The sequence below is a fragment of the Bison bison genome, unplaced genomic scaffold (genome assembly GCF_000754665.1).
Source record: "Bison bison bison isolate TAMUID 2011002044 unplaced genomic scaffold, Bison_UMD1.0 scf7180017864524, whole genome shotgun sequence".
Taxonomy (NCBI): Eukaryota; Metazoa; Chordata; class Mammalia; order Artiodactyla; family Bovidae; genus Bison; species Bison bison.
The window spans coordinates 755,256-765,814 of NW_011495075.1; the positions used below are offsets into that span (position 1 = coordinate 755,256).

A 10,559-nucleotide genomic window follows, 5' to 3' on the forward strand; every position below is an offset into this window, starting at 1 on the left:
GGCGCCGGGGAGCAGGGGCGCCGGGGAGCAGGGGCGCCGGGGTCAGGTGCCAGGGATTGGCTTGCGGCTCTGAGAAGGCCTTTCCTTGGCTGTGTCCGTGGGTGGAACTGTCCCCAAGTCGATGGGGGACCATGGTTGCTTTCCGGCCCTGCCTGGAGCGGACGGGGCTGAGAGCCAGCGTCCTCAGAGCAGGGGAGCCGCAGCACAGACAGGGAACCTGGGCATGAGGGGTACTGTGGTCCTGGGCTGTGGACCAGCGCTGGGTCACCAACAGGGATAAAAAGCATAAAGGGCCTCGGGCTGGAGCGGAGGGGCACCCGGGACCTGAGGAGCCGGGCTGTGGAGCCCGGGGGGCCCGCTGCCCCGGCCCAGACTCTCCCTGTCCCCTCCCGCAGGCGCCTGGATGCCAACCTCATCTCCCTGGTCCCGGACAGGAGCTTCGAGGGGCTGACCTCCCTTCGCCACCTGTGGCTGGACGACAACGCCCTCACCGAGATCCCCGTCAGGGCCCTCAGCCACCTGCGCGCCCTGCAGGCTGTGACCCTGGCCCTGAACCGCATCGGCCGCGTCCCCGACTACGCCTTCTGGAACCTGTCCAGCCTCGTGGTGCTGTGAGTGCCCGCCGGCTTTGCTCAGCGGTGTCCCTGGGGTTCCCGTGGTAAAGTGAGGTGACCGTTCCGGGCTGTCAGGAGGCCGGGCGGCACTGGAAGGGCTTTGAGAGGCTGGGAAACGCGTTCAGCTGCTGTTTCCTCTGCGGTTCTGTGCACAGGTTGTAACTGCCACGCTTGGGAGCGCACTGCGGGAATGACTCACCGCTCTTGATCGGTGACGGCGGGTGCAGCGTCGTGCTTTGGTGCAGGGCTGGGATAAGTTCCCTTCATCCGCCAGCCTGGAGAAGCAGCAGAGAGCCTGCGCTTTGAGTAAAGAGCAGAGCGCTGCCGGGGGAGCGCCCCAGGAGATGGTGTGCCAGGCAGGGCCTGCGGCCTGGGGCTCACTGCCCCCCCAGGACCTGCGGGCACGGGTTAGCTCCTGGCTAATTGCCGTGGACAGTTACTGAGTTCGTAGGGCAATTACCCAGGGCTTGGCGACTGTGTGTAATTGCTCTGGGTTACAGACTTACTGCCACGGGAATGTCCAGACTTTGTGAAATGGGCGTGAGGCCTCCTCTGCTCTTGGAAATCTGGTTTGATTTTCCAAACCAAGGAGTGGACAAGGCTTAGTTCCTTCTGAGAGAGGGAGGAGCAGCATTTGTTTGTCTGATTCTCTGTCCTGGGAGACGGGAGACACAGATGAACTGCTCCAGAGCCTCATCCTCTGTCGGGACGGCCGCAGCATCCTCCCTGGGTGGCTGTGGGTTGGCAGAGGGCGAGCAGGACGGGAGCCCTGATCCCAGCTTTGGTGATACCCCTGTGACGTCCTGATGCTCCCTGCGAATCGTGGGTCTCTGAGAGACGGAACTCCTGGAATGAGGGGTTCTCACGGTGGGCCACTGACTGCTGAGCAGCAGGAGCAAGTGGGAGCAGGAGCCACGTCCTGTGGGACCTGCAGAGCCAGGAGTGAGCTCCAGCTGCTGCCCCAGGCCTGGGGGAGTGGCGGGGGCACTGGGAAGGACAGCAGTGCCGCCCCGGAGCGCAGGACGAGAGTACTGGGTGTTGAGTCAGCCTCGGCCCGGGCGCAGGGCGGCCGGAGCAGCTGGTGGGGGACAGGGGCCTGTGGGGTGGTCCTGGCTGGAAGGACGGTTTAGAGCTGGATGGGTGAGGAGCAGGGGACAGGCACTCGGCAGGTGTCGGTGAGGACGCACCGGCGAGTGGGCCAGTGGGGCTGGAGAGGAGGCTGGAGAGGTGAGCTGGGACCTCGGAGCGCAGGTTTGACTCTGGCCTGCCAGTGGGGGGCCTGGAGGTGGGAAGGGGCCCCAGGAGGGTGACTGCAGGACACAGAGGTACACGGGAGGGCGGAGGCAGACGCACCGGCCTGAGGGACATTGTGGAGGAAGAGTCAGGGTCGGAGGCCAGGGTCTGGTCGAGGAGTGGGGTGCAGAAGCTCAGTCCGGGATCTCAGGTCTCCTGGGGGCAGGGGCGGGAGAGCTCAGGAGAGCCTGGAGGCCCTGATGCCACCCTGAGGCAGGAGAGGGGCTGCTGTGGCTGGAGGCCATCCAGGGCAAGGGGGCTGCAGGAGGCTGCCCAGGCCTCCGGGCTGGCCTGCAGAAAAGCGCAGAGGAGAAAGATGGGTGCTCAAGGCTCAGGCCAGAGGCATGGGTGACCAGCTGACGGAGAGGGGCTTCCCTTCAGCCCGAGCCCTGAGCCTTCATCAGGCCGCCCTGCGGGGACCCCTGGGAGGGCCTGAGTGGACTGCAGTGCTGGCTTGGGTGTGGGTCTCATCCCTTCCTCCAGACCAGAAGTCCCAGGAGGCTGGGCTGCCAGAGGCGCTCAGGACTCCAGGGTTAGTGCAGTGGTCTGCAGGCCTGAGGCTGGACGTGCAGAAGCAGGAGGCACTGGGATGGCAGAGTGGGCTGGAGACGAGCTTCAGTGGGGTGGGGGCACAGGGAGAAAGGCTGAGTGTGCTGAGAGTTGGAGGAAGTGGGGAGGGCCGGGGCTCACTCCTGGAAGCCGGGGGCTGTGTTCCCCCATCAAATCGGAAGCCCCTGCGGAGTCTGGTGCCTCCTGGCGGAGGAGCGGGGAGCACGCAGTCCCTACCCACCACGCCTGCCACCCTGCTCCCTGAGCATCTTGGAGGCCAGACTGAGTCCTTCCCTTGTTCGCAATTTCCTTCTCCTGCCCAAAGATATTTTTTAATCTTTGAACTTGAATGGCTTCACTAGACTATGACACAGTGTGGGATTTTCTTCATCCAGTTTTCCTGAAACAACACGTGCTTTTCACCTCCGGATTCCACTCTATTTTGGAGGGTTTTCTTCTGGTTGCGCTTCTGAATACGCCCTTTGTCTGCCTTTGGATCTGGCCCCAGAGCCGTCAGCGCCTGCGTGTGACTCGCAGCCGTGTCTCCTCGCCTCTCAGCTTCTGGTGTCAGCTCAGGCGTTCTCTCTGACGCCCTGTACCGCTCCCTGCTGCAAATTTATTGACTAGTTTTTCATGGTGTAGTTTTGGTCCTCGATTCACAGTCTACAGCCTCCTTCCCCGCCATTTAAAGTGCTGCCTCTGGGGTGCTCATGGGCTTGCTTTGCGGCAGAAGGGGCTGATGAGCGTCCTGCTGCCCCTTGCCCACGACGGCTTCCTGCGGGCTGCGGCTCAAGCAGCCCCCTGTGGGTTGGGGCTCCAGCGGCCTTGGCTGCTCCTAGTTTCCTGCTGTGTGCTTGCACGGTTGCCAGCTGACACCTTTTCCTGGCTCCCCCTGGGACCGCTGCATTGCCAAGGGCCCCCTGGGCTCCCCCCAGACTGCAGCTTGTGGGCTGGGACTGTGGGTGAATGAGGGTCGCCTGCCCACAGGTGCCCGGGGCCTGGTGTGTGGGGTGGGCCCTGGTGTGTGGGGTGCTGTGCAGGCAGGGCTCCCTCCGCAGGCTCAGGCTGTGGGAGATGCGCGTTCCCTCCCGACAGAGGTCCCCCTGGGCTCAGCTCCGGAGGAGCCTTCATCTCCTTCCCTGCCCGCCACCCCCCGGAAAGACATCCTGCGTCTCTCCAGCTCGGGGGCTCCCTGGAGACGTCTCAGGACCTTCCCTTCACAGCTGGGCCTCTGCTGAGGGCCCGGCGCGTTTCCGCGGCCTCGGTCTCTGCTCTGAGCTTCTGTCCGTCCTTGCTGTGCTGCTGCTGTTACAATATTGGGCTGGGGTGGGGCCCGTTTCCGTGTTAATGCTTGCACTCTTTCCATTAGGAATTGGGAGAACGTGCTGTGGTTTACTTTCAGTTTGCTCTCGACCACGGGAGTCTCTCCCACACTCACCACCCCCGCGCCCGAGGCCACGCCTCTGGCTTTTTCCTTTGACAGGAAGCGGACACAGTGTAGCCCGTGGTCTCCAACCTTGGAGACCTGGCTGTTCCTGCTTGAGAGCGTACGTCCCCCACCCCCGCCATGCGGCCCTGGGTCCTCCCCTGACACGCCTCTCCTCCCACGCAGGCATCTCCATAACAACCGCATCCGGCATCTGGGGGCGCACAGCTTCGAGGGGCTGCAGAACCTGGAGACCCTGTGAGTGCTGCCGACGGCCCGAGTCCCGATGGGCGCGGCCTTTCCCTGGAGGGTCCCTCTCAGAGGGCGCCCCCCTCTTCCTGGGGGAGGGGCTGTGCCCACAGGGAGACCAAAGCCCACGAGATCTGAGATGGACGTGGGGCTTTGAGGAGAAGCAGGAAGAATGAGGACCCTGAACCTGGAGACAGAAGGCTTGGGGAGGGAGCGCGCTGCTGATGGAGTGGGGCGCGCCTGTCAGCGCCCAAGCTGTGGACTCTGGGGAGGCCGCGTGACCCCACGTCACGTCCTGGATCAGCTCTGTCCAGAGCGTGCCCACGCCCTCGGCGCCCCCTCTGCGGTCCCGCCACCCCACGGCTCCCGGGAAGGCTGCATCTCAGTCACCCACAGCGGGGCCAGGCCTGGGAGGTCCCAAGAGTGAGCCCTGACTCTCGGGCCAATGTTCTTGCCCCCGACACCCCACCCCACACACGGAGCCTTATTCCTGAGGTGAGGGCTTTCCCGCATCCAAGCAGCAGAGGAGACAGGCTGGGACCAGCAAGCCTGGGCTGCGGGGAGTGGATGGGACGCGGGGCCGAAGCGCAGGGCTGCCCACCCCAGCCTGCCTCCCGCGAGGGCCGCTGCACCAGCCTGTGATCAGGAGAGCCGGCCTTGCCCGGCTGGCCGCCAGGGGCAGGTGGACAGTTGACCAGCATGGTCTAGGCCCCTCGGTCGCCGTGCTGGGCTGTGGGCATCTGCAGAGCTGGTCCTGGACTTACTGTCCGTGGGCAGAGCAGACCTTGGGGGTTGACCGAGAAAACATGCCCAGGTCCCGAGCTGGTCCAGTCTCTGGGCCCTGTGTGAACTGCCTGCTGTGTGCCCGGTGCCAGCAGCCCCTGGGCGGTGGGGGCAGGCAGCCAGCAGCCCTGACTACCGTGCCCACAGCCCCCTCCCTCGGGGACCCGGAGCTGGGAGGCCGGTTTGGAGCCATGAGGCGCCTGCGTCGGGGGAGGCCTGTGTCTGCCTGGCCGGTGGGTGGACGGGGAGCTCTGCTGGGAAGTCGGCTGGGAAGGGGGCCATGGTGGGTGTGCGTTCCCTCTCGAAAGCCAGCTAGCGGTGGTTTCTTCACCATCGGGGCGGCGGCCTGATTCTTTCTCAATGAGCCTGGATGGCAGTGCAGGGCATTGGGCTCAACCTGCCTGGCTGGGCTTCAGAGCCACGGGTGGCGCCCATCTGCCTTTCATCTGCAGCGGAGCCAGCCTGCTGCACAGACCCAGGGCCTGCACCCACTCTGTGGAGGGCACGGACCGGCTGCGGGACCTGCTGCAGGGGCAGGACCGCCCGGCAGCAAGGCCTGCAGTGTCTCAGCCACCGTGACGCCGACCTTCCAGGCGCATGTGGACTGAAGGAGAGCCGTGGGGGCTCTGTTGGAGCTGGCGCCCCCGGGGACCAGCGCCCCTGCACCCCACCCCAGCCGTGAGCTCAACACCCTCCCACCCCATCCCCGAGAACTGAGTTCTCCTTCCAACGTTTGCTCTCCCGTTGAAAAGGAGGGTATGTTCTTGTCCTCTGTCGCCCAGAGTGCTTGTTGGGGGGCCAGCTAGACAGCCAGACGTGGGGGGTGGAGGGGGAGGTTGGAAGCCGGAGGAGAGGAAGTCAGACCTTGAACTGTTGCGTCAGTGGCCTGCTCTGCAGCCCCGTGGTCACCCTGGGGCGTCTGTGCATGGCTCTCTGCAGGGCCGAGGCTCCGCCACTTAGACCCTCTACCAAAGCTTCCTGGCCCGAGCTGCAGCTGGGCTTGAGCTGTGGGCTCCTCTCCAGAGAGACAGCGGCCCCCAGCTCTTCCACCCGGGGAGGGGTGGAGGGCCAGGTGCCCAGACACACACCCACACACACACTCCCACACACACCAGGGCGCATGGCTCGAGCACTGCACGGGGACCCTGTGACCACCTTGCTTCTGTTGTGACCTCTGCTCTGGAGGCCAGATGCCCTGGGCTCCACCGCCCACCCGGGTCTTCCTCTGCCAGCTGGGGCACCAGAGCAGGAGCCCCCTGCCCTGTGGGCCCTGGATTCTCTCGCCTGCACGAGTGAGATGAACACGCACACACTCTCTTTTATGCCAGAACAGCAGCACCAGGAGACCAGGGCGGGGTGGGGGCCGGGGCTGCCTGCCCACCCTCCTGCGGCAGGACGAAACCCGCAGACTGGGGGGCGCAGGCCCTGCCTGCTCGGGGAGTCTGATCGCACGGGCTGGGCTGTGGGAACTGGCTCCTGGCTCCCTGAGGCCACCTCACCGTGCAGAGCCTGCAGGGAAGCCTGGCTGCGGGCAGCAGGCACAGACGCCATCCTGCGTGCATGCCTCCTTTCTGCTCCCACAGTGAGGGTGCCGGCCCCTTGGGAGATCCAGGTCAGAGTGCTCCGGAGTCCTGCACCTCCACCTTCCAGGCCAGACCCATCCAGAGATTCGGGGCAAGCTGCCCAGGTTTCTGTAGTTCATAAGTGACGGACAGTGGACCCCAAGCCTCTGGCTTCCTGGCGCGTCGCTCCATTCAGTGCCAGCTCCCTGAGCTCAGACCAGTCCCTGGACTTGCCAGGGGCCCAGTAAGAAGGAAAAGGGAGGTTCTCCGAGGATGTTGTCAGGCCCTGAGGTCAGTGTCTGGAAACCATGCCTGCAGGCCCCGGCATGCCCTGCGGAACTGTTGAGGAAAGTCCTAAAAGGCCCGGCTGAACTTACCGGTGAATTTGTTTAGAAAGCTGAAGTTGTTCAGAAAGAAGAGGCCTAACCACCGTGCTCACAGCTGAGCCCGCCCCCACCGGCCTGGGTCTGGGGTCTGACGACTGCAGCCCTGTGAGGACAGAGGGGCCTGGGTTCAGAGCGCGTCGCCTCCCTGTGGCCTCTTTTCACCTCACTGAACGAATCAGAGTAGCCCAGTGCCTGTGCTGCTGGGCCACCCCCGTGAAGGGGCTGGGGCCACGGCGCTTCTAGCCCAGGACCAGCGCCCAGCAGAGGTCTGGGGGGACGGCCTGAAGCTGCGCCTCCTCCTTGCGGGCTTTCCAGGATCTGCCTCGCAGAGCGTTCTCACGGCAACAGCAGCCGCCAGGCAAAGGGTCCTCTGCCTCTCGTCCCTGAAACCACCCCGGCCAGCAGACTCTGCCCCAAAGCGGCCTGGCCTGGGCCCTGAAAGCATCCAGCCACATCCCAGGGAGCACCAAAGAGTTCACGCTTCTGAACTGTGGTGTTGGAGAAGACTCCTGAGAGTCCTTGGACTGCAAGGACGTCCAGCCAGTCCATCCTAAAGAAAATCAGTCCTGACTATTCCTTGGAAGGACTGATGCTGAAGCTGAGATTTCAATACTTTGGCCACCTGATGCGAAGAACTGGCTCATTTGAAAAGACCCTGATGCTGGGAAAGATTGAAGGCGGGAGGAGAAGGGGGCGACAGAGGATGAGATGGCTGGATGGCATCACCAACTCCATGGACATGAGTCTGAGTAAACCCCGGGAGTTGGTGATGGACAGGGAGGCCTGGCGTGCTGCGGCTCACGGGGTCGCAAAGAGTCGGACACGGCTGAGGGACTGAACTGACTGAACCTCCCCATTCTGGGCCCGATGGTCAGCTTTGACCAGGGACAGCCCCCAGGCGGCTTTGCACGGAGGTCCTTGCGGGGTCCAGACCCTGCTCTGCCGTCGGCATGCGCCATGTGCAGGTCGCCTGGGCTGTGGGGGCCTCAGTCCCCACAGGTGGAAAGCGGGGAGATGTCTTACAGTTCCCAGAGCCTGGAACGCTGGTGCTCTCTTACGCTGGCTGCCTCAGCCTGTCGTCCCTGTAGCTCCAGATGGACAGCAATGCGCCTTTCCCCCCAGTAGTTAGTTACTCTTATTTCCTTCCTCCCTCCTCCCCGCTTCCCTCCTGCACTGAGTCAGAAGGCGCAGGCAGAGTGTTCCCCGCGCCTGAGCCGGGATCACCTCCTCTGTAGGCTGGGAGCCAGGCATGCCTGGACAGGGATGCCCAGCAGGTTGGGCACAGCCACCGACTAGTTTTCTGTGGCTGCCGTAACAGATTAGACAAACCTTGTAGCTTAAAAACAACTCCAGAATTGTATTTCCCCACAGCTCAGGGGGCAGGGGGTCCGGAGTCGGGTTGGAGGGGGAGGTTCCTCTGAGGGGTCTGCAGCGGAATCTGCAGGAGCCCCTCACATCCGGCACCTGCCGAGGTCCCTGAGGTCCCTGGGCTGGTGGGCGCTCCCTGCAGTCTCTGCGTCCGCTTCTCAAGGCGTCCTGGGGCTCCTCTTTGGGTGAGGACCTTGTTGGCTCTGCTGCCCGCCCTGATAAGCCAGCACTCTTGAGAGGGTCCTTATCTTATATCTGCAAAGACCCTTTCTCCAAGTAAGGTCACAGCTTCCAAGGGTGAGGACTCGGACTTGTTTTTTGGGGGCTACAGTTCAGTCTGCTCCGCTGCCCACTGGCTGGCACCCAGAGTGCCCTGCCTGTGGTCCAGTCTCAGCCCGCGGCTGCCCGAGGCCAAACCTGGGGACACTGAGCTTTTCTCTTGCTAGTCCTTAATCACCTACGATTGTGGGCTTATTCGGAGAAGGCAATGGCACCCACTCCAGTACTCTTGCCTGGAAAATCCCATGGATGGAGGAGCCTGGTGGGCTGCAGTCCATGGGGTTGCTAAGAGTCGGACACGACTGAGAGACTTCACTTTCACTTTTCACTTTCACGCACTGGAGAAGGAGATGGCAACCCGCTCCAGTGTTCTTGCCTGGAGAATCCCAGGGACGGGGGAGCCTGGTGGGCTGCCGTCTCTGGGGTCGCATAGAGTCGGACACGACTGAAGCGACTTAGCAGCGGCAGCAGCAGTGGGCTTATTAGCTGCAAATCTGTGGGGTTTTGTGGCTCATGGAAGAATTTATTGTTCATATAAAACATCTTTTCTCTGGCTTTTCCCCAGAACCACTAATGACTCCTCACAGGCAGAAAGCTGAGCTCTTGATGTGTCTGCCTGTGTCCCACCCAGGACGATGGTTGACTCGTCTCCGCGGCAGGGCAGCCCTACCTGCTCTCTCTGGGGCGCCATGGCCACTGTGCTTGTCACGGCTCCCCTGCCAGCCTGCGGGCCCCGTGGGTCCTGCACCCCAGGCCCTGCTCGAGCTGGTCCGCAGTGGGGTGGGGGAGGTGGTTGAAGGAGGGCCTGTAGACTGCTGGGCTGCAGGTTTCCGGAGGATGCCGTGGAGAGAGGCCTGGGGGGCTGAGGTCTGGCCCCCAGCGCCCACGGGAAGGAGGCGGGGACCGCCCTCTCTTCTGCTTCTTCAGTTCACTGGCTCCATGCACGCTGCTGGGTGTGTAGTGTGTGCCAGGCCCCTGCTGTAGGCTCGGAACATTTATGAACCAGAAAGTCATAACCCTCGTCATAGACTACGTGGCTCTAAGGCCAGAACCAGACTTAAAGATCCACAGCCCGGGAGCGGCCCCGACCCCGTCACACCGTCTAGCTCGGAGAGACACTCAGCGGGTGGTCCCTCATCCCTGCCTGACTCGGGGTCCCCTCCCACACGCACTGCGGCCTGGCCTCGGGGCCCCTTCTTCAGGCCGCTGCATTCCACCGTGACCTGCACGGACGGCCCCGCGTCCTGGTGGTCCAGCTGAGGGGTGCTGCCGCGGGCACCCGCCTTCACCTACAGAGCCGGGTCCTTCTCTGAGCATCACATCTCAGAGCACCCGGGGCTTTTCTGGGCAAGGTGGTGAGAATGTAACGAGGCTGCAAACCTTGATGCAAATAACCTGGGAGGAACCAGAGGTGGAGGAGGCTTGTCGCCCACGGGTGGTCGTCCGCCCGCAGCCCAAGGGGGCGGGGAAGGGAATGCTCAGGACGAGGCGGTGACTGAAACACCAGCGGCTGCCACGCAGGCAGCAGGCGTCAGGCAGAGGTGGAGCCCCAGCGCCAAGCACCCCAGGGATGACCCCTGGCCTGCTGAGTGTTTTCTCTCTGCCAGTCGAGGCTTCTCGGGGCCCTCCTGAGGGCAGGGCAGCATGGGCCCTCGGGTCGGAACAGCAGCTCCCTTACGGTCAGCAGGACTACCCCGTCAGGGACAGTCCGGGGTGTCTTTCTGGCAAAGAAGAGGGCGGAGGTGGAGGGAGGCGGAAGGGCGAGTTCCTCTCTCGGTAGAAAGGAGGACGATGTGCTGACTGCTGCCTTTGTTGATGGGTGGCCTGGTAGGCAGGCTGTTAGACAGGAAAGCAGCCTGTCGGTCCTGAAGTTGCGCCCGTGTGCCCCGAGCGTGTGGAGGCGCTCCTGTCGGTCCTGAAGTTGCGCCCGTGTGCCCCGAGCGTGTGGAGTCGCTCCTGTCGGTCCTGAAGTTGCGCCCGTGTGCCCCGAGCGTGTGGAGGCGCTCCTGTCGGTCCTGAAGTTGCGCCCGTGTGCCCCGAGCGTGTGGAG

General features: G+C 63.7%; 1 protein-coding gene across 1 annotated transcript in view; it reads left to right on the forward strand.

The window, feature by feature from the left end:
* Positions 1-10,559, forward strand: part of LGR6 (leucine-rich repeat containing G protein-coupled receptor 6) — a 75,595-nt gene that overhangs the window by 44,355 nt on the left and 20,681 nt on the right. The window contains exons 6-7 of the mRNA XM_010831120.1: positions 396-611; positions 4,069-4,140. Of these exons, the coding sequence (XP_010829422.1) occupies positions 396-611; positions 4,069-4,140 (288 nt within the window). The remainder of the gene's footprint in view (positions 1-395; positions 612-4,068; positions 4,141-10,559) is intronic.